The sequence below is a fragment of the Chrysemys picta genome, chromosome 1 (assembly GCF_011386835.1).
Source record: "Chrysemys picta bellii isolate R12L10 chromosome 1, ASM1138683v2, whole genome shotgun sequence".
Lineage (NCBI taxonomy): Eukaryota > Metazoa > Chordata > Testudines > Emydidae > Chrysemys > Chrysemys picta.
The window spans coordinates 144,703,477-144,726,394 of record NC_088791.1 but is presented as its reverse complement, the minus strand read 5'-3'; the positions used below and the strand labels follow the sequence as shown (position 1 = coordinate 144,726,394).

General features: G+C 49.8%; 2 protein-coding genes across 5 annotated transcripts in view; one reads left to right on the top strand and one right to left on the bottom strand.

Annotated features, from left to right (window-relative positions):
* Window positions 1–13,032, bottom strand: part of MIX23 (mitochondrial matrix import factor 23) — a 47,420-nt gene extending 34,388 nt beyond the window's left edge. For both annotated transcript variants that reach the window (XM_005291319.4, XM_065586088.1), the window contains exons 1-2: window positions 12,899–13,032; window positions 6,721–6,810 (exon numbers count right to left, since the gene is read on the bottom strand). The gene's annotated coding sequence lies outside the window, so the exon portion shown is untranslated. The remainder of the gene's footprint in view (window positions 1–6,720; window positions 6,811–12,898) is intronic.
* FAM162A (family with sequence similarity 162 member A) overlaps window positions 1–22,918 on the top strand; it is a 49,144-nt gene that overhangs the window by 4,011 nt on the left and 22,215 nt on the right. Inside the window, exons 1-3 of one of the 3 annotated variants that reach the window (XM_065586106.1) lie at window positions 13,092–13,230; window positions 14,272–14,354; window positions 16,675–16,806. In XM_065586106.1, coding sequence (XP_065442178.1) covers window positions 16,689–16,806 — 118 coding nt within the window. In that variant the 5' untranslated portion in view covers window positions 13,092–13,230; window positions 14,272–14,354; window positions 16,675–16,688. Of the gene's footprint in view, window positions 1–13,046; window positions 13,231–14,271; window positions 14,355–16,674; window positions 16,807–22,918 lie in introns of those variants that run through there. The other 2 variants (XM_065586100.1, XM_065586109.1) reach the window with 2 other exon arrangements.

Genomic DNA, 22,918 nt, shown 5'->3' with positions numbered 1-22,918 from the left:
GACAGCAGCGAGTTTCCGCCGCTGCTAGGGCCCCGGGCTGGGACGCAGTGGAGTGGGAGGGTCTGCGTTCCCCCTCCCACCCTCTACTTGGGTGGCAGACTCCCCCTGTTTCCCCTGGCCTAGAGAGGCTGGGTACCTAGGTGACTATTTGCTACTGACCCAGCCCCTGCTTAAGGGCCTGGGCCGCCGATTGACTATTTGCTTGCTGCCCCGCCCTGATCCAGGGCCTGGGCTACTACAAACGGACCCAGCCCCTGCTTAGGGACCTGGGCCTCTGATTAACTATTTGATTACTGCCCTGCCCTGACTTAAGGCCTGGGCTGCTATAGACTTTGCCTCAGCCCTTACTTAAGGGCCTGTGTTCGAACCTCTTGGCTCAGCCCCTGCTTACGGGCCTTAGCCCCTAACTGTGGGTCTGCGGTCCCCGACTGCCGTCGGACCAGAGCAAGGCGGTGGGATACCCCACAGCCCCGCTGAGGGCCGAACTTCGGCCCAAACCTACTGCACGTGGTACCAGAAGTGGGGATCTCTTGCCCAGAATGTGGCCACAAGCCCTAGACCCCTGTGAGAAGGGGTCTGGGGGGGAGCGGTCCCCCACAGGAGACATGGATTTAACCAAGCTCTTCACGCTCCTGACGGAGAGCCAGGAGCGACAGCAGGTGGCCCAGCTTCAACAGCAACAGCAGCAGCAGGCCGCCCAGCTCCAACAGCATCAGCAGCTCGTCCAGCAGCTGGGAGCCCAACAGCAGCAGGTGATACAGGACCTGACTGTGCAAAACCGGGAGTTCCAGCAACAGTGCTTACAGCAATTGGCAACAGCTCTGCCCCGGCCCGCGGGGCCCCAGCCGGGAGACCCGGATGGGGCTCCCCGATGCACCCTGCCTGTAAGACTGACAAAGATGGGACCACAGGATGACCCCAAAGCCTTCCTGGTGACCTTCGAAAGAGTCGCACACGTTGCCGGGTGGGCGCCAGACCAGTGGGCCACCCTCCTGGCGCCATACCTGACGGGGATGGCGCAAACGGTCTACCGGGGGTTATCCATGGAGGATGCAAGAGACTATCCCCGGGTAAAGGCGGCCATTTTAGACGCCCTAGACATCAGCCCCGAAACCTTCCGGCAGCGGTTCCGGGCTCTGTCCTACACCCCGGGTGCCCGACCCCAGTTGGTGGCCCAGGAGCTGATAGACCTGTGTCTGCAATGGCTACAACCCAACAGGCGAAACCCCGAGGAGCTCACTGAGCAAATACTGTTGGAACAGTTCATCCACGTCCTCCCGTCACGGGGGAGGGCCTGGGTCCTCCGCCACCGGCCTCCAACTGTAACAGCTACCGTCGCCCTCATGGAGGACTTCCTGGCAGCGGAAACCCCGGTCGGGCCAGGTATGCGGGGCCACCCTCCAGGGCTCGATCGCCCCAACCCCGAGAGATGGACGAGCACCAGAGCCAAACCACGGAATCCCCCGTGGAGTCAGGAACCCCAGTATAGACGTCCTGAGGGTCCCCCTCAGCCTACCCCCATGGGGACCGGAGACGGCCGTGGCCCGCGGAGTCCCCCTATTTACCAGGGGGGAGGCTCAGCCCAACCCGGGTGACCCGAAGTCGGGCCCTGTTTCTCCTGTGGGAAGCGTGGACATCTCCAATGCGACTGCACGGAAATGGACTGCAGCTTTGGGCACGTTTGCGCCGGAGAGAACCGTGCCCGACCATCGCAGGCTGCCAAGGTCACCATGCCCGTCGTTGTCGGAGACTGCCAGACGCGGGTCCTGGTTGACTCTGGCTGTGGACAAACCCTAATCCGCCAAAGCCTGGGCTTCCCTGAAGACCCCCAGCTGGGGAACATCCTATTGCAGTGCATCCATGGTGACGTTCGGCCTTACACCAGTGCCCGAGTCCCACTGACCGTCGACGGAGTCACGCGGACTATGGTGGTTGGCCTGGCCCCGCGACTTGCCTACCCCGTGATCTTGGGGCGGGACTGGCCAGAGTTCCCGGGCGTCCTGGGCTCCTATGCGCAGGAGAGCCCCGATATCACCCCAGCCTTGGAGGGGGACTGCCGCGAGGACCCCGTTGGGGAGGCTGAAGAAGCGGGACCTCTGAGCCAGGAAGGCGTGCCTAAAGACCTCCCACTAACATTGACAGATGACCCTCAGATCGGCACGGACTTCTGCTGAGACCAGAAGGAGGATCCCACCCTGAGTCGGGTGTATGAACAGTTGGCGGTGGTAGACGATGCTCTGATTGATCCCGCCCAGGCTAAGGTATGGCCCCGGTTCGAGCTACGACGTGACCGCCTCTATCGGGTGGATCGAGATTCCCGCACCGGGGAGGTCCAAAGACAACTGATGGTGCCGCGGTGCCATCGACGAGCGGTGATAAAGCTCGCCCACAACGTCCCCGCAGCAGGGCACCTGGGTCAAGAAAAGACCCTCGCCCGGATTCTGTCTCGGTTTTTCTGGCCTGGGGTGCACCAGGAGGTGAGAAACTATTGTAGCTCCTGTCCGGAGTGCCAGCTCGCTGCTCCCCCACGGACGGCCCCGGCCCCACTAGTCCCCATGCCCATTATGGAGACCCCGTTCGAGCGGGTGGCCATGGATTTGGTGGGACCCCTCCCGAGGAGCCAGACCGGGTTTCTATACATTCTGGTCATAGTGGACTACGCGACCCACTTCCCCGAAGCCGTCCTGCTCCGGAGCATCACTGCAAGAAGCATTGCTGACGAACTTGTCAAGGTCTTTGCCCACGTGGGTTTGCCCCGGGAGATCCTCACCGACCAGGGTACCAACTTCACCTCCCGGTTGCTGCGGCAGGTCTGCAGACTCCTTGGGATTAAGCAGCTACGCACCTCTGTGTACCACCCGCAGACCGACGGCCTAGTCGAGAGGTTCAACCGCACCCTGAAAGACATGTTGCGCAAGTTCTCCCCTGAGGACCTGTGCTGATGGGACCAGTTGATCCCACCATTGCTCCTGGCTGTCCGTGAAGTACCCCAGGCCTCCACCAAATTCTCTCCCTTCGAGCTGCTATATGGCCATCGTCCGAGGGGACTGCTAGATCTCATGAGAGAGACCTGGGAACAAGCTCCGTCACCCACTCAGGGCCTTCTACAGTATGTCCTCCAGCCGCAGGGACGCCTAGAGCAAGCCAGAACCCTAGCTCGAGAGAATCTGAAGGCCGCGCAGGAAGCTCAGGCCCAGACATATAACCGAGAGGTCTGAGTCCGTGAGTTCCAACCTGGCGACAGCGTTCTACTTCTCTTACCCTCCAGTGAATCCAAACTACTGGCTCGGTGGCAGGGGCCATATGAGGTGATCCGGAAGATTGGGCCGGTCACCTATGAGATCAACCAGCCAGACCGCCGAAAAAAAGTCCAGCGGTATCACGTCAACCTCCTGAAACCCTGGCGGGAACGGGAAGGCCTCTTAATTAATCCCTGTCCACCAGAACCCGAGTTAGGGCCCCGGGTTACACCGACAGAAGACATCACCACACCGCAGCTCGGGGAGTCTTTGACTGTGGAACAACAGAAACAGACCGGGTGCCTCCTGCAGGCGTTCCGTGGGACGTTCACCGCCCAGCCGGGCTATATGACCCTCGTGTACCATACCATTCAGACGGAGCTGGGGGTGGTGATCTGAGAGTCGACGAGGCCCCTATCCTATCGCATGCGACAGGTCGTCGAGGAGGAAGTCCGAGCGATGCTAGAGCTGGGTGTCATTGAACCATCCCAAAGCGAGTGGCGCAGCCCAGTAGTCCTGGTTCCCAAACCGGACGGCACACAGCGCTTTTGCATGGATTTCCGTCATGTTAATTCCATCTCAAACTTCGACGCCTACCCAATGCCTCGGGTAGATGAGCTGCTGGACCGTTTAGGCAAGGCCTGCTTCCTCACGACCCTTGACCTAAGCAAAGGGTACTGGCAGATTCCCCTCGACCCCACGGAGGGGAATCTGCAGGAGAAAATGGCTTTCGCCACCGCCACGGGCCTCTACCAATTCACCCGGATGCCCTTCGGTCTCCATAGTGCCCCCGCGACGTTCCAGCGGCTCATGTACCGCCTCCTTCTTCCTCACCACAAGTACGCAGCCGCGTACCTGGACGATGTCGTCATCTATAGCGACCGGTGGGAAAACCACCTGGAGCGGGTAGCGGCTGTCTTGAGGTCCTTACGAGCCGCAGGGTTAACCGCCAACCCAAAGAAATGTCGTATCGGGTGGCAGGAGACCACCTACCTGGGCTACATGATTGGAGGGGGACAAGTGAAACCCCTTGTGGGAAAGGTCCAAGCCCTAGCAGCATGCCCACCACCCACTACGAAGCGCCACGTACGCCAATTTCTGGGACTTGCGGGCTATTACCGGAGGTTCATCCCTGATTTTGCCTCCATTGCAGCCCCCTTAACAGAGCTCCTCGTCAAAACCAGTCCCAGACGAGTGGAATGGACCCCGGAGTGTGACAGCGCCTTCCGGGCTCTCAAAGACTGTCTCTGCCGTGAACCCATCCTGTACAGCCCTGACTTTGACCAAGGGTTCATCCTACAGACCGACGCCTCAGAGATAGGACTAGGGGCAGTCCTGTCTCAGGAGGTGGATGGGGAGGAGCACCCAGTTATATATCTCAGCCGGAAATTATTCCCGTGAGAGAGACACTATGCTGTAATCGAGAAGGAGGCCCTGGCAGTAAAATGGGCCTGTGACGCCCTGCGTTATTACATCCTAGGGGCCCCCTTCATACTAGTCACTGACCACGTCGCGCTTCGGTGGTTGGCCCGGATGAAGAACAATAATATGAGGTTAACGCGGTGGTATCTGGTGTTACAACCCTATGCTTATACCATCCGCCATAGGGCCGGTAAGGACCACGCGAATGCGGACTTCTTGTCGCGCCTGGGAGAGTTGGACAGGTCTGGCCCCGAGGGACGGGAGCCAGCCTTGGGGGCGGGAGGTGTAGCGAGGCGGTGGTATACCCCACAGCCCCGCTGAGGGCCGAACCTCCCCTAATACCAACGTGGGCGGAGCCACCGGGTCCGGCGGCCGCCCATCCGAGGTCACGGCCCCGACCCGGAAGTATAAAAGCCCGCCTGCAGAGCTCAGTGGAGGCCAGGCCGGCGGAGAGAGCAGACGTCCGTGGCCGAGCTCCCGCTTCGGAAACAGCCGCCGGCAGCGACCGGCCTGCTGACGCACCGGGCCGATCGAGCCTGCCCCGTGCCACGTACCCCGAGGAGGACTGGCCAAGCCTGCCCCGTGCCAGGTACCCCGAAGAGGAGCCGAGCCTGCCCCGTGCCAGCTACCCCGAAGAGGAGCCGAGCCTGCCCCGTGCCAACTACCCCGAGGAGGAGCCAAGCCTGCCCTTCGCTACCTACCCAGAGGAGCCAATACTGGTGGAGAGCACCGACAACACTAAGACGGCCCAGGTACCAAACGAGGGGGAGAGTGGAAGTAGCCCGGGGGCAGCCAACCCCAGTCTGGCTGCTGCACTGCCAGAGCCAATGTCAGTGTGTTGCGGCCAGGATCCCCACTGACAGCAGCGAGTTTCCGCCGCTGCTAGGGCCCCGGGCTGGGACGCAGTGGAGTGGGAGGGCCTGCGTCCCCCCTGCCACCCACTCCTTGAGTGGCAGACTCCCCCTGTTTCCCCTGGCCTAGAGAGGCTGGGTACCTAGGTGACTATTTGCTACTGACCCAGCCCCTGCTTAAGGGCCTGGGCCGCCGATTGACTATTTGCTTGCTGCCCTGCCCTGATGCAGGGCCTGGGCTACTACAAACGGACCCAGCCCCTGCTTAGGGACCTGGGCCTCTGATTAACTATTTGATTACTGCCCTGCCCTGACTTAAGGCCTGGGCTGCTATAGACTTTGCCTCAGCCCTTACTTAAGGGCCTGTGTTCGAACCTCTTGGCTCAGCCCCTGCTTACGGGCCTTAGCCCCTAACTGTGGGTCTGTGGTCCCCGACTGCCGTCGGACCAGAGCTAGGCAGTGGGATACCCCACAGCCCCGCTGAGGGCCGAACCTCGGCCCAAACCTACTACACAGATAAAGTCTATAAGGTTTATAGTGTAAGCCAATATGATATACAATATCACATATGTTTTTGTATACCTATTTTATTCATGTTAAGCTCTTCCAAAATGCTTTTGCTTACATTAAACTGTGTAACCAAGGGAAGATGTGAAGAATTGTCATGTCAGTGTTAGTTATAAAAACATTCCAAAGAACAAGGACAATACAAACAATGTTGCTGATGCTTAGCTAACATGCCCTCTGTACCAAGCTGTAACTGGTGAAGGATGTCTCTCAGGTTTTGCTGGCTTCTGGAATATGATCAAAAACAGGATAATAAACTAATTACAAACTTTGTCCTGTGTACTGCAGGGGCTGTGCAAGCCTAGCAAAAAGTCTTCAAAATATGTCAAAGGTAATAGATAAGAAGGATAAGAAATAATGCAAAGAAATGGTGAAACCCTCAACACTAGTATATATGGAGGCAGAGTGAAGCTCAGATTGAGTCAGCTGACCAGCCGCACAACTGTCTCCCAGATCAGTGGTAACATATTGTTCTTCCTTTCTCCTTGTTGTTTTAATCTTTGCCTAATAATCTTTGATTAATAAAGTTGATTAGGCCTATTTATTTGACAACTCTTGTTATCAAATTAAATCAAACCTGTATCAAATTTTAACCATAAAACATGTATTGAAATTTTGTCATGCCAAAATTGATACTGTACCTGTAAAATGCTGCAAAGGCTTTTCTGCTGAGGGCAACACTCAGGAGAGTTAAGATGAGTGCTCCATTGCTTTCTTCCTTCTCTTTGGATCTAAAAAAATTAAATGTGGGTTACACTTGGACTGTACAAATATGTTCAAGACCGGTCAAAAGCTTGATGATTTACAGTATTTTGGGAAAGGATTCCTGCAATCTTCTATGGTTGCCCTGACTGCCATTGTCAAAACGAAGTCACTTACTTTTGAATGAGTGCATCCACATGGGCTTTAGGAGTTGTAATTTATGTGCATTAACTTTACACCTTTCCTGTGCCTATGTAGGCAAACCCTTAGTAAGTAAAGGGGAGGGAATAAAGGACATGGGGTGGGGGAGGCGCTGCAGAGATTCAAATGCAAATAACTCTGATGGCAAAGGAACAGTATTACTGACACAATCAGTGTCACAGTGGGGTAGAGGGGTCGGGTGCTGGAGCCATGCCCACTCCAGTCCCCATGGGCAGGGGCAGGTCCTGCTGCCCAGGAGCCAGTGGGCCAGGAGTGCAGCTGATGCTGCGGGGCTGGGCCATGGAGGGGATGCTGGCGCTGCCTGAGGGGCCTGAGACACTGGACAGGAAGCAGCACAGTGAGCGGGTGCTAGATGCCCCAACCCCAGCCTCCTGCCCAGCCTCAGCCACTTGCTGCTGGCCACCGGCCCCGAGCGCGCTGTACACCCCTATCCCCCGGCTGCCTGAGCCGGATGCCGCGGGACAGCTGCCGCCAGTGAGTAGAGCCCTGCGCAGTTGTATACGCATCCAATCCACTATCCACAGCAGGGGTAGGTAACCTTTCAGAAGTGGTGTGCCGAGTCTTCATTTATTCACTTTAATTTAAGGTTTCGCGTGCCGGTCATACATTTTAACGTTTTTTTTAGAAGGGGTCTCTCTCTAAGTGTATATTATATAACTAAACTATTGTTGTATATAAAGTAAACAAGGTTTTCAAAATGTTTAAGAAGCTTCATTTAAAATTAAATTAAAATGCTGATCTTACGCCGCCAGCCTGCTCAGCCCGCTGGGGTTCAGGGCAGAGGGCTGGGTGTTTGGGGGGGGGACTCAAGGTCAGGGCAGAAGGCTGAGTGTGGGGGGGTTCAGGGCAGAGGGCTGGGTGTGGGGGAGGGGGGACTCGAGGTCAGGGCAAAGGGCTTGGGGGCGTGGAGGTGCAGGGCAGAAGGCTGGGTGGGGGGGGGGTTCAGGGCAGAGGGCTGGGGTGTGTGTGGAGATCCAAGGCAGAAGGCTGGGTGTTGGGGGGCAACTCGAGGTCAGGGCAGAGGGCTAGGGTACTCAGCTTGTGGGGGTGCTCCCAGCCCCCTGCCCTGAGTGGCTCAAGGCAGGGGGCTGGGAGGGATATGCCCTGTTCCACCCCCTTCCCTAAGGCCCCATCCCTACCTCTCTCTGCCTGCTCTACGGAGCAGCCGGCACGCTGGGCTTGGCTCTGCTCCTCTGGGAGGAGGAGGGGCCAGAATGCACCACGTTGTGGGAAGAAATGGGGGGAGCGTGGCTGCCGCAGGATCAAACTTCTGCCTCCTGCCCCCGCAGGGGACAGCGGTGGGCAGGGGGGCTGAGTGGGGCAGCGGCCAAGCTTCCCCCACCCCCTTCTTCCCACAGCGTGGTGCATTCCGGCCCCTCCGCTCCTCCTCCTCCTCCTCTCAGTGGGCAGCAGCGTGCCGTGTTTGGCACGCGTGCCGTAGGTTGCCGACCCCTGATCCACAGAAATGGTCTGCAGATGCAAAAAACACTTATGGCAATTATATAATTTTTTAGGAGGTGCATGTAAAATATCTCACCAAATTCCATCTCTATTACCAGCACAGTCCCTCATTTCAGATAGAGAAGCAAAGCAGGACATGGTGCATTTACAAATCCAGCCCTGGGAAGCAGGTGCTGAGATGCACCCTCCTGAGAGGGGGGAAATCAAAGCCCCTCTGCCACCTGACCCTGTTTCTGTAATCAGTAACCATGGCCAAAGGGCTGGAACTAGGGATGCTACCGCACCCCCTGGCTTGAAGTGGTTCCCACATGTTTTATGGAAATATGCTTATGAGTGTAAATATAATGTAACTGGAATATGCTTTATGCAAAAGGTCTCTTGTAAGGTATCATTACAAAGCTTATAATCTGTTGACTGTGTTCATCCTATGTGTATGAATGTATCATTTTTGTATCTGAAGCTAGAAATATGAAGTATTACTCTGAAGTCCTATTGTAATTATGCAAAGTGTGGGTCATTAATGGTGGCTTGGAATCTTGATGGCTCCCATTAACTAGGACAATTGGTTGTAAATGGCTCTGTTTACTTGTAAGCCTTCCTGTGTTTGTAAAGAATGGAGGCCTGGGGTCTCACAGGACATGTGATCATGTCACCTGGTACTGGAATCCATCTTAAACCTGGTGCTTTTCCATTTAGAAGGAGGGGTGGGAACCCAGAGAGACAAAAGATTCCCATCTTGTGCCAAAGCTATAAAAGCGGGTAGAACAGAACAAAGGGGGCTGCCAGTCATGAGAAATCCCCTAGTTACCACCTGAGCTGGAGCTAACAAGAACTGTACCGGGGAAAGGATTTGGCTCAGACTAGGAAGGAGTCCAGTCTGTGAAAGAGGCTTATTGGAACATCTCTGAGGATGAGATTTACCTGTATTCAGTTTTTTAAATGTATTAGGCTTAGACTTGCGTGTTTTGTTTTATTTTACTTGGTAACTTACTTTGTTCTGTCTGTTATTACTTGAAACCACTTAAATCCTACTTTTTATACTTAATAAAATCACTCTTGTTTAAGTGTAAGTGATTAATACCTTGGGGAGCAAACAGCTGTGCATATCTTTCCTGGTACAAGTGCTGGAGGAACCAACTAGGGGCAGAGCTCTTCTAGACCTGCTGCTCACAAACTGGGAAGAATTGGGGAAGCAAAAGTGGATGGGAACCTGGGAGGCAGTGACCATGAGGTGGTTGAGTTCAGGATCCTGACACAAGGAAGAAAGGAGAGCAGCAGAATATCGACCCTGGACTTCAAAAAAGCAGACTTTGACTCCCTCAGGGAACAGATGGGCAGGATCCCCTGGGAGAATAACATGAGGGGGAAAGGAGTCCAGGAGAGCTGGCTGTATAAAGAATCCTTATTGAGGTTTCAGGAACAAACCATCCCGTTGTGTAGAAAGAATAGTAAATATGGCAGGTGACCAGCTTGGCTTAATAGTGAAATCCTTGCTGATCTTAAACGTAAAAAAGAAGCTTACAAGAAGTGGAAGGTTGGACAAATGACCAGGGAGGAGTATAAAAATATTGCTCAGGCATGCAGGAGTGAAATCAGGAAGGCCAAATCACACTTGGAGTTGCAGCTAGCAAGAGATGTTAAGAGTAACAAGAAGGGTTTCTACAGGTATGTTAGCAGCAAGAAGAAAGTCAAGGAAAGTGTGGGCCCCTTACTGAATGAGGGAGGCAACCTAGTGACAGAGGATGTGGAAAAAGCTAATGTACTCAATGATTTTTTTGCCTCTGTCTTCACAAAAAAGGTCAGCTCCCAGACTGCTGCACTGGGCAGCACAGGATGGGGAGAAGGTGACCAGCCCTCTGTGGAGAAAGAAGTGGTTTGGGACTATTTAGAAAAACTGGACGAGCACAAGTCCATGAGGCCGGATGCGCTGCATCCAAGGGTGCTAAAGGAGTTGGCGGATGTGATTGCGGAGCCATTGGCCATTATCTTTGAAAACTCATGGCGATCGGGGGAGGTTCCGGATGACTGGAAAAACACTAATGTAGTGCCCATCTTTAAAAAAGGGAAGAAGGAGGATCCGGGGAACTACAGGCCAGTCAGCCTCACCTCAGTCCCTGGAAAAATCATGGAGCAGGTCCTCAAGGAATCAATTTTGCAGCACTTAGAGGAGAGGAAAGTGATCAGGAATAGTCAGCATGGATTCACCAATGGAAAGTCATGCCTGACTAACCTAATTGCCTTCTATGAGGAGATAACTGGCTCTGTGGATGAGGGGAAAGCAGTGGATGTGTTATTCCTTGTCTTTAGCAAAGCTTTTGATACGGTCTCCCACAGTATTCTTGCCAGCAAGTTAAAGAAGTATGGGCTGGATGAATGGACTATACGGTGGATAGAAAGCTGGCTAGATCGTCGGACTCAATGGGTATTGATCAACAGCTCCATGTCCAGTTGGCAGCCCGTTTCAAGCGGAGTGCCCCAAGGGTTGGTCCTGGGGCTGGTTTTGTTCAATATCTTCATTAATGATCTCGAGGATGGCGTGGACTGCATTCTCAGCAAGTTGGGAGATGACACCAAACTGGGAGGAGTGGTAGATACGCTGGAGGGTAGGGATAGGATACAAAGGGACCTAGACAAATTAGAGGATTGGGCCAAAAGAAATCTGATGAGGTTCAACAAGGACAAGTGCAGAGTCCTGCACTTAGGACGTAAGAATCCCATTCACTGTTACAGACTAGGGACCGAATGGCTAGGAAGCAGTTCTGCAGAAAAGGACCTAGGCGTTACAGTGGACGAGAAGCTGGATATGAGTCAATAGTGTGCCCTTGTTGCCAAGAAGGCTAATGGCATTTTGGGTTGTATAAGTAGGGGCATTGCCAGCAGATCAAGGGACGTGATCGTTCCCCTCTATTCGAGATTGGTGAGGCCTCACCTGGAGTACTGTGTCCAGTTTTGGGCCCCACACTACAAGAATGATGTGGAAAAATTGGGAAGAGTCCAGTGGAGGGCAACAAAAATGATTAGGGGGCTGGAGCACATGACTTATGAGGAGAGGCTGAGGGAACTGGGATTGTTTAGTCTGCAGAAGAGAAGAATGAGAGGGGATTTGATAGCTGCTTTTCAACTACCTGAAAGGGGTTCCAAAGAGGATGGATCTAGACTGTTCTCAGCGGTACCTGATGACAGAACAAGGAGTAATGGTCTCAAGTTGCAGTGGGGGAGGTTTAGGGCGGATATTAGGAAAAACTTTTTCACTAGGAGGGTGGTGAAGCACTGGAATGGGTTACCTAGGGAGGTGGTGGAATCTCCTTCCTTAGAGGTTTTTAAGGTCAAGCTTGACAAAGCCCTGGCTGGGATGATTTAGTTGGGATTTGGTCCTGCTTTGAGCAGGGGGTTGGACTAGATGACCTCCTGAGGTCCCTTCCAACCCTGATATTCTATGATATCTCTCTATCAGTTTTATAGAGGGCAGACAATTTATGAGTTTATAAGCTTTATACAGAGTAAAAAGGATTCATTTGGGGTTTGGATCCCATTGGGAACTGGGTATCTAGGTGCAGGAGACAGGAGTACTTTGTGAGCAGTTTTTGTTTAAAGTCTGCAGCTTTGGGGGTGTGGACCAAATCTGGGTCTGTGCTGCAGTAGACTAGCGTGTCTGGCTCAACAAGGCAGGGTTCTGGAGTCCCAAGCTGACAGGGAAAACGGGCTCAGAGGCAGTGTCAGCACATCAGATAACAGTCCCAAGGGGGTCTCTGTGACCGAACCTGTCACACCACCATCATGTACAGGATTTACAGTTTGGTTCAATGGCTCTCAGCTCCCATGACCATGGCTCACCCCACCTGTGGAAAGTTTTATCCCCTCTGCCACCACTGTCTCTCTCCCAGCTCCTTCCTAGGGTTGCTAACCCTCCCAGTTTCACCAAGAGTCTCACAGAATCAGGCCCTATCTCCCAGAAGCCACTGAAGCAGACTGGGAGATTTTAGGCTGCTAAAAGTCCGGGAACTGAGGCCAATGGAAGCTACAGGGGCGGCGCTTGCAGGCCCAGGCAGTGCGTGGAATCATCCCCCTACCCTGGGGCCACAGACCCGCAGGGACATGCCGGCTGCTTCTGGGAGCAGCGCGGGGCCAGGGCAGGCAGGGAGCCTGACAGCCCAGCTGCAACAGCGCCCGGGAGACAAAGGCCTCCCGGCGGCAGCCCACACCCATCACCCCCTCCTGCATCCAAACGGCCTCCCAGAGCCTGCACCCCTCACCCACTGCTCCACACCCCAGCCTGGTGAAAGTGAGTGAGGGTGGGGGAGAGCGAGTGACAGAGGGTGGGGGAGGGAGTGAGCAGGGCAGGGCCTTGGGGAACAGGTGGGAAAGGGCTGGGGCAGGGCAAGGGTATTTGGGTGTGTGATTAGACAGCTGATAACCCTACTCCTTCCCCTGTACCTGATTTGGCCCCTGGGCCCATCCTGACCCTGCCTCCAGCTGCTTGACTCCCCTGCGCTCTCACCCCGTCCCCAGCACAGACTCCACCCCGCACGGGGGCCAGCGGGCAGCGCCAGGGACGCTACTGCGCATGTTCGCTCAGTGAGGCCAAAGCCGCAAATCGTCCGGAGGGAGTCGGCGCGGAGTGACCCTTTCCCCGGCCCGTCGCTCTGAGTCGCAGCTGGTTAGTGACATTGAAGAGTCTCCGGCCCGGCCTTGCCCGAGAGACTCGGCGCCGCAGGGACGGAGGTTGGACACGCCCGGGCCCAGCACCATGTGGGCCGCCGCCGCCGGTGAGTGAGTGCGGACGGGGGCGGCGGCGGCGGCGCGGCCCCGTGCCGGGCAGTGGGCGCGGAGCGGGGCCGGGGGGGTTAAGTGTTACGGGCCGTGGAGGGTTAGAGCCTGGCCTCGGGCAGAGACACCGCGACGTGGTGGGTTTCAGGCCGGGGGAGGGGCAGCTCCAGTCGTGACCCGTGGGGCGCGGCACAGCAATAGGGACGCGGCGTGTGCGGCACAGGGGCCTAGGCGGGTGTTGGCACTTGGGCGTGAGGGGAAAGCAGGGTCAAGACAGCAGATTGCTCTTTTAGTTCCAGTTTTCATTGCCTGGCCGCACCTGTCACTCACTTTGATGCATTCAGACTTCATGGGCCCATGTTATATTCAGGACAGAGGCTCCCTTGAACTAGGGTCCGAAAAGCCAACTTTGCCACGTGTACTTCGGATCAGAGAGTGGTGGAGACAAGTAACATCCCATCCATCTTCTCTTTCTAGCTTCATTCCATGGGGTTTCACCTCTCCTCCTTCATTTGTTTCCTAGTTGCATAGTCTAGCAAATGTTGCACACACCCCCATGCTGTATTCCAGTTTCTGACTCCCTGACCCATTGTCCCTAGCTGCTTCCAAAGTGTTAGATGATGTTAGACCTGCCCTAAATCTCAGTCATGGGCAGTGGTGAAACTCAGGAATTAATAGCAATTTTTAAAATGTCCCTGCTAGTAATAAAAAAATTTGTAGTGTGTGCTTCAGTGTAACATTTAAAATCTCAGTGTGGTTAATGAAAGGGACTGGAAGTGAAAATGTGACCTGCACTCTTCAGAGGTAAAAATCTATCCCTTTTTCACCAATCCTCCTATTTTGATGACTGCAATGAAAGATCATCCTACTAACAACTTATTCTCTTGATTTGTGGCATAGATCAGGGGGTCCCTAACTTCTTGCCTGCATAAGCCCTTAGTTGCAAAATGGGGTTGCCTACAATTATAATGCTGCAGCAACACAGTTGCACCCCTGCAGGAAAGACGCTACCTTTAATAACAGGAAGGTTTCTCCTGTAGGTATTCCATCTCCCTGAGAGAGGGCAGCTGGGTCCACAGGAGAATTCTCCCGTTAACCTAGTGCTGTCTACATCGAGGGTTAGGTAGGTTTAACTGCGTCACTTAGACGTGGATTTTTCACACACATGAGTAAATTTCCTAGCATAAACCTGCCCTACTTGTTTCTTGTGACCCTAGACAGCAACAAAACAACTTAGTTACCGAAGAATTTACACATTAAGTATGTTTAGTGCGCTCTAATGTGACATGCACTTGCATGTTGCGACACAGCGTCTTGAAATCCAGCAGTGTGATAAAAATTGCACATCTAATCTCCGATGTGACACCAGTGGTAGATTGATACCAAAACTTGATGGACAGAAGTGCGCTGAATCCAGCTTCACACAAATTTGTTCTAGCAAATGGCATCCTCAGTATCAAGGTGCATGTTGAGAGTGCAGGATATTCATTCTTGGCAGTGAACCAGAACTTCAGGAGAGAAAGTTGGGCATAAGTTTGATCACAGGAAATTTCAGTGAGCTGTTCAGTTTCAGTTGCTGGCAAATCCATGGCATCAGGCTTGAACTGAAATAGGTTTTGCACCCAGTCATATTCTCACATCTAAATCCTAGTCCATAACGACAAGACTATTCTTCCTCACCAGTGTAGGAACCTTTTGCCTATAGGACCCTCGCTAAAGTGTCCTAACAGTACACAGATTTAACCCTGTGATTTAAAACTTTAAAGATCAAAAGCTAGAGAGTTAATGTTACTGCAGCTTTCGTTTCTGCTTTGTTCAAAAGCAATATTCCCAAACCAAAGCATTCAGTAATTATGAGTTAAACCTCAGAAATAATGAAATTTACTTATCATGAGATGAAAAATACATTTTGGGTTCTTATTTGCTTTCTAGTTTTTTGAACCTTCAGGGTATATTTGGGTCATAAGTTTCAAGCTCTCTGTAACCAGGAAGGCTAAAAATTTACTTTTATTAATGTGAAAGCTGAGATTCCATGTAATCACTTGACTCCATGTGTTAGGGTTTTAAGAAAAACACCAAATACTGTGAGGCTTGGCAACACTGTAGAGTACAGCACAGTGGCCTTAAAGGACTTGCAAAGAAGGGAATGGGTTTGTGTCCTTCTTTGCTGCTTCATGAAGGCTTGAAAAAGTGGTTTTGTTTTTTTTGTTTTGTTTTTAAAGTTTGGAGGTGTTTTTCTGCTTGTTTTTTACATTATATGTTCAGGTTCTGTCGTGGCTGGAAGGAGTTATGTCTAGAGGACTAGTGAAAGGTGACATCACAAAAGCCAAGAAAATGAAAGTCGTGCTGCCTTTTATTTTTTTGGCCACACTTAAAATTTTGGAGGGGGGTTGTTTTCCCCTCCCCTCGTTAACATTTGTTTAACTTTAGTGACTAACATGTTGGGTCAACAAAGCCTTTTTTAAAGATTTAGCACCCTTACCCTTTCATTTAAGGAGTCACAGTTCACAGTAAAAGTTCCCGAGTCCTCCCAGAGATCTTACAGCAAAACCAGGGAAGTTTACACTTAACATTCCAGGTAATTCTAAGGTTTAAAATAAAAAATCGGGGGGAAAAACCCTACTTGCTAATCCAGCATAAGGAGTAAAAAGGGGCACAAGCCTAACTTTTTTTTAAAGGTGCCTTGCACAGGATTTTTAGTGCCTGAATTTTCCTCATTATAACTTTTCTAACAGTTTATAGATTTTAAGGCTGGAAGGAACTGTTGTGATCATCTGCTCTGACCTCCTGTATAGCACAGGCCTTAGAACTTCCCTAAAATAATTCCTATTTTTTTTATAGATGTGAATTTTCTTCTGTTACACAATAAGGCAGCTGTCTCAATACTGTAAACTTCTGCTTTGCTATTGCTAACTCTGCCTCAAGTTTCTGACTTAGTTTTGGAGTATGACAAGCCTGGTGAAAACCTGGTGCACTTCCTTTAAGCCGCATTGCCTGGATTGAATGTGAGGCATCTGAAAGCATTAACTGCATGCAATCATGATACACAGGGTCAGTGTTTAGGAAATTGCTTCCATGCTGCAGTTTTGTGTAAGGTTATGGTCAAGTTCAGGTGAAATCAAACTTTCTTTTCTTCTGTCAGTCTCTGTTATAACTCCAGAGTTTTGTCGCACTTTAAACATTAGATTTTTATTTTTATTTTTTTCTAATTTCCTCATATAAACACATGTGCTTGCATATGTGTTCATGTATTTTTAAAAAGTCTATCTCAGTGTAATGGATAACCAGGTCTACTGTAATTAAAGTTTAGAAGAGTTTCTATTTAAAACTCAACTCTTCTAAGTACTCTAAAATCTGCATGGTTACTCCGATTGCTTTGAATTTTTTTGAGTTACTTTTGGATTGTGTTCAGCCCATTACTGCCCCTTTCTTCTGTTTTCTAGGCAGAGCTACTAAGATGTTGGAAAGGAATGTTTCTTCAATTCTGAGACCAACTAAAGGAATGGATCTGAAGATCAAGAGAGGTTTTTGCAGTAAATCACAGGAGGGGAGCAAACAAAACCCTGAAGTAGGGGGTAAGCTTTTTTCTCTGAAATTCAAATGCATCAGTGTTCCTATTAGAGTAGCTACCAGACTTAGGAACATGTATAAAGAACTGCTAAACAATCATGAAATCGAGAACATAGATCAAATGTCTTACATTTATATAGTTTATATAGCATATTCATTCTAAAGGATACTCTTCACAATGTGATTTGTGTGTCAACCAAGCATTCAAACTATACCTAGGGATCATTATCACTCTGAAATGCAGCTATCTCTGGGAAGGAACGTGGTAGTTCAAAAGCTCACAGCAATACCAGCCAACAAGTTGGTTCAGAAAGTGAAAAATTTCTTGCACAATGAAAACTTCAGCAGGTATTTAGGTAGCCAGAATGTACCGAGCAAGAATTTAGTCAAATGCAAGGCCCTGCTCTTTTGAAAAGGAGTTAAGTTTTCCCTCCCATTCAAAAGACAGGACATTAAACTTAGATGTCAAATCCAAGACTGTCTGTATTCCTAATCAAAGGAGAGATTTTTTTTTTTCTTTTTAGGGATAGCCTTCTATTCTTAGTAGATTAAGAGAAGTTCTTGTTTGATTGTTTATGCATTCAGAATCTCCCAGTTGCATTCTATAACTAACCACTTCCTTCCCACAGTCGCTCTGTTTTTATATTTGTGAGTGTTGTGATAGTGTTGGGAATTCCTTAGCAGAGCCCTTCCCACAGCAGGCAGTGATCCACTAGAAGTATGCTGCCTCTGCACTGCAGGATCATTTTGGGTTTGCCACTGACCTAGTTCATCCTTAAAGATGGGATTCCTTTTTCTTTCAAGTCAGTGGTAGGTCTGGTGTCAGATTATATTTTTAAGATTAGAATGGACAGTGATAATCTATACTGGATAATCTATACTGCAACCGACCAATTATTGACTTGACTGTCAGTGCCAATGGGTAAAAAGTAGGGCTGTCAAGTGATTAAAAAAATTAATCGTGCAATTAATTGCACTATTAAACAATAATAGAATACCATTTACTTAAATATTTTTGGGTGTTTTCTACATTTTCTAATATATTTATTTCAATTACAACACAGACTACAAATTGTACAGTGCTCATTTTATATTATTTTTATTACAAATATTTGCACAGTAAAAAACAAAAGAAATAGTATTTTTCAATTCACCTAATACAAATAATGTAGTGCAATCTCTTTATCATGAAAGTTGAACTTAAATTTACATTTACACTTACAAGTTTACATTTACAGGACATAATGCTGCCTGCTTCTTATTTACAGTGTCACCCTGAAAGTGAGAACAGACATTTGCATGGCACTTTTGTAGCTGGCATTGCAAGGTATTTACGTGCCAGATATGCTAAACATTTGTATGCCCCTTCATGCTTTGACCACCATTCCAGAGGACATGCTACCATGCTGATGAAGCTCGTTAAAAAAATAATGCATTAATTAAATTTGTGATTGAATTCATTGGTGGAGAATTGTCTGTCTCCTGCTCTGTTTTACCCGCATTCTGCCATGTATTTCATGTTCTAGCAGTCTCGGATGATGACCCAGCACATGTTGTTCATTTTAAGAACACTTTCACTGCAGATTTCACAAAACACAAAGAAGGTACCAATGTGAGATTTCTAAAGATAGCTACAGCACTCAACCCAAGGTTTAAGAATCTGAGGTACCTTCCAAAATCTGAGAGGGATGAGGTGTGGAGCATGCTTTGAGAAGTCTTAAAAGAGCAACACTCTGATGCAGAAACTACATAACTGAACCACCAAAAAAAGAAAATCAACCTTCTACTGGTGGCATCTGACTCAGATGATGAAAATGAAAATGCATTAGTCCACACTGTTTTGGATCGTTATTGAGCAGAACCCGTCATTGGCATGGACACACATCCTCTTGAAGGCTGGTTGAAGCATGAAGGGACATATGAACCTTTAGTGCATCTGGCACATAAATATCTTGCGATGCCGGCTACAGAAGTGCCATGCAACGCCTGTTCTCACTTTCAGGTGACACTGTAAACAAGAAGTCGGAAGCATTATCTCCTGCAAATGTCAACAGACTTGTTTGTCTTAGCAATTGGCTGAACAAGAAGTAGGACTGAGTGGACTTCTAGGCTCTAAAGTTTTATATGTTTTGTTCTTTTTAAGTGCGGTTATGTAACAACAACAAAATCTACATTTGTAAGTTGCACTTTCACGATAAAGAGATTTCACTACAGTATTTGTATCACGTGAATTGAAAAATACTATTTCTTTATCATTTTTACAGTGCTAACGTATGTAATAAAAATGTAGAAAACATTCAAAAATATTTAATTTCAATTGGTATTTCATTGTTTAACAGGACGATTAATCGTGATTAATTTTTTTGAGTTAATCACGTGAGTCAACTGCGATTAATTGACAGCCCTAGTAAAAAAGGGTTCTTAAATATGAGGCATTAGCCACATTTGTATTGAAATCAAAGCAGAAATTGCCCCCTTTTGCTTGTGTATGGATTGGGGGAATGAATTTGGAAGAGAGAGGCATTGAGGGTCTGATCCTGTGCCCATTGAAGTCAACAACAAAGCTCTCGTCAACTTCGCTGGATTGGCATATGGTCCTGAGACCAATAGTATTCTTAGGAAGAGCTCTTTATGTCGCCAGGTAAGATAAAGACTTATGCTCCATGGCAAACTGGACTTGTATTCTGTGATCCTCTGGTGTGGTAAACAGGAAATTCTGGAGCAGTTTCATTTTAACATTTTTAAAATGCGGGTTTTAATTAAATACAAAAATAATCAGTACAGCCGCTGATATTGATATTAAATTTCCTCCTAAGGCAAGAGAGAGTGAGTTTCAGGATGGATTGATTTAGAGCAAATCAATTTAAATCACCAATTTTAATAATGATTTAAATCACCAAGCAGAAAATTGATTGAAATAATCAATTTTAATCATGTTTTGTATTAACATTTTTTAGTTATTTCCTAATGAAATGTTGATTCTTATTGGTTGGTAACCACTACAACATGTTGATTTGCGAAAAGATCTACTCTTTCCTTTACATTTGATGCTTCTTTTTGTTAGTCAGGAGGCTACACTAGATCTATTCACATTTATTTAAGCAATTAGCTTAACTTCTGTTTAATTATTAATTTTTACTTTTTTTATATTGCATTTCTTTATTAGGTGGTGAATTTTTATTTGTGATTTTGTGACAAGATCTATTTGGATGGAAATTCAAATTCAGTTAAAATGCACAAAACAGCATTTTACCTTTTATTTAATAACTAAAAAAGACTACCTTAAACTTTTTTTTTCTTAGATATCCAGCACAAAGATTGTTTTATTTCTGTTTTTTTACTTAAATGTTCAGTAAATCTATTAAATTGTTTAGGTAGATAGTAAATTGAACTAATTTGTTTCTGGTCACCATGTCCTTTTGAGATTTTAGAACTAGTAGATTTTATCCTCACACCTAGTTTTTATTCAGAGATTAGAAGAGGAAAAACAAGCTGTCCTGCTTTTTCGTCTCTCAACTTCATTCTTACCTTTGAATGAACTAATCATTGAACTGAACTAGTTGAGTGAAATGAAAATATTCTCACTGCTCCTGCAGAAAAGACGGTTACTCACCGTTGTAACTGTTGTTCTTCGAGATGTGTTGCTCATATCCATTCCATTAGGTGTGTGCGCGCCGCGTGCACGATCGTCGGAAGATTTTTACCCTAGCAACACCGGCGGGTCGGCTGTGGAGCCCCCTAGAGTGGCGCCTTCATGGCGCTGAATATATACCCCAGCCGACCCGGCGCCCCCTCAGTTCCTTCTTGCCGGCTACTCCGACAGTGGGGACGGGGGGCGGGTTTGGAATGGATATGAGCAACACATCTCGAAGAACAACAGTTACAACGGTGAGTAACCGTCTTTTCTTCTTCGAGTGCTTGCTCATATCCATTCCATTAGGTGACTCCCAAGCCCAACTTAGGTGGTGGGGTCGGAGTGAGACATTGCTGTGTGCAAAACCGCTGATCCGAAGGCAGCATCGTCCCTGGACTGCTGCACTAGTGCATAGTGTTCTGTAAACGTGTGGACTGACGACCAAACCGCAGCTCTACAAATGTCCTGGATCGGAACTTGCGCCAGGAAAGCCGTCGAGGAAGCTTGGGCCCTCGTGGAGTGAGCGGTGAGGTGTGGTGCTGAGACACCTGCCAGGTCGTAGCAAGTCCGGATGCAAGACGTAATCCAGGAGGATAGGCGTTGTGATGAGACCGGTGAGCCTTTCATTCGGTCGGCCACTGCAACGAAGAGTTGCGTCGTCTTTCTAAAGGGCCTTGTGCGGTCAATATAGAAGGCCAGGGCCCTGCGTACGTCCAGAGAATGCAAACGTTGATCCTGGCGAGAAGCATGTGGTTTAGGGTGAAAGACCGGGAGAAATATATCCTGGTTGATATGAAATGGAGAAACCACCTTAGGGAGAAAGGCAGGATGTGGGCGGAGCTGCACTTTATCCTTATGAAAAACTGTGTAAGGGGGCTCGGATGTAAGCGCCCTGAGTTCAGAAACGCGCCTTGCTGAGGTGATGGCTACGAGGAAGGCTGTCTTCCAGGATAGGTACAGAAGTGAACAGGTGGCCAGTGGCTCGAATGGATGACCTGTGAGCTTGGAAAGAACCAGGTTGAGGTCCCACGTCGGAACGGGCTGACGTTGTTGTGGGTACATCCGGTCTAAGCCCTTGAGGAATCTAACGACCATCGGGTTAGAGAATACCGAGGACGCGAGTTCCCCTGGATGAAAGGCCGATATAGCGGCCAGGTGAACTCTAATTGAAGATATCGCCAACCCTTGCTGTTTTAGGGAGAGGAGATATTCCAAAATGAGAGGAATAGGTGCGTGCAACGGGGACGTGGCTCGTTGTTCGCACCAACAGGAGAACCGCTTCCACTTGGCCAAGTATGTGGTCCGTGTTGAGGGCTTCCTACTGCTCAGCAGAATCTGTTGGACAGAGTGTGAGCACTGCTGCTCTGCCTGGGTGAACCATGGAGCAGCCACGCCGTGAGGTGGAGTGATTGCAGGTCGGGGTGACGCAGGCGACCGTGGTCCTGAGAGATGAGATCCGGGCATAACGGAAGCGGGATCGGTGTCCGAACCGAGAGTTCCAACAGCGTGGTGTACCAATGTTGTCTCGGCCACGCTGGGGCGATCAGAATCACCTGTGCCTGGTCTCTGCGCAATTTGAGCACTACCTTGTGGACCAGAGGAAACGGAGGGAAGGCATAAAACAGGTGGTCCTTCCAGGGAAGGAGAAACGCGTCCGAGAGGGAGCCCGGAGCTCGACCTTGCAGGGAGCAGAACAGGTGGCACTTCCTGTTGTCTCGAGATGCAAACAGGTCTATCTGGGGAAACCCCCACTTCTGGAAGACGGAATGTATGATGTCCGGACGGATAGACCACTCGTGCGTTTGAAAGGACCTGCTGAGTCGGTCCGCTAAAGTGTTCTGGACTCCAGGGAGGAACGATGCCGTGAGATGGATTGAGTGGGCGATGCAGAAGTCCCACAGGCGAATGGCCTCTTGGCATAGAATTGACGAACGTGCTCCTCCTTGCTTGTTGATGTAAAACATGGCCGTGGTGTTGTCGATGAGAACTAACACACAGCGGCCACGTAGGAGATTGAGAAATGCCTGGCACGCCAGGCGCACCGCCATCAGTTCCCGAACATTGATGTGTAGGGCTAGCTGAGGTGCAGTCCACAGGCCCTGGGTATGGTGCTCGTTGAGATGGGCGCCCCAACCCAGAGATGAAGCGTCTGTGACCAGGTGCAGAGAGGGTTGTGGGGCGTGAAACGGCATCCCCTCGCAAACTACACTGTGATCTAGCCACCATGTGAGGGAGGTCAGGACCGAGTTCGGGATTGTGACCACCATATTCAGGCTGTCCCGATGTGGGCGGTATATTGATGATACCCAGGTCTGGAGTGGGCGAAGCCGAAGTCTGGCATGCCTGGTTACGTACGTGCAGGAAGCCATGTGACCCAGCAGGGTAAGGCACGACCTCACCGTGGTAGTTGGGAAGGCCTTGAGTCCTTGGATGAGGCTCGTGATGGTGCAAAAGCGATTGTCTGGCAGGATGGCTTGTGCGCG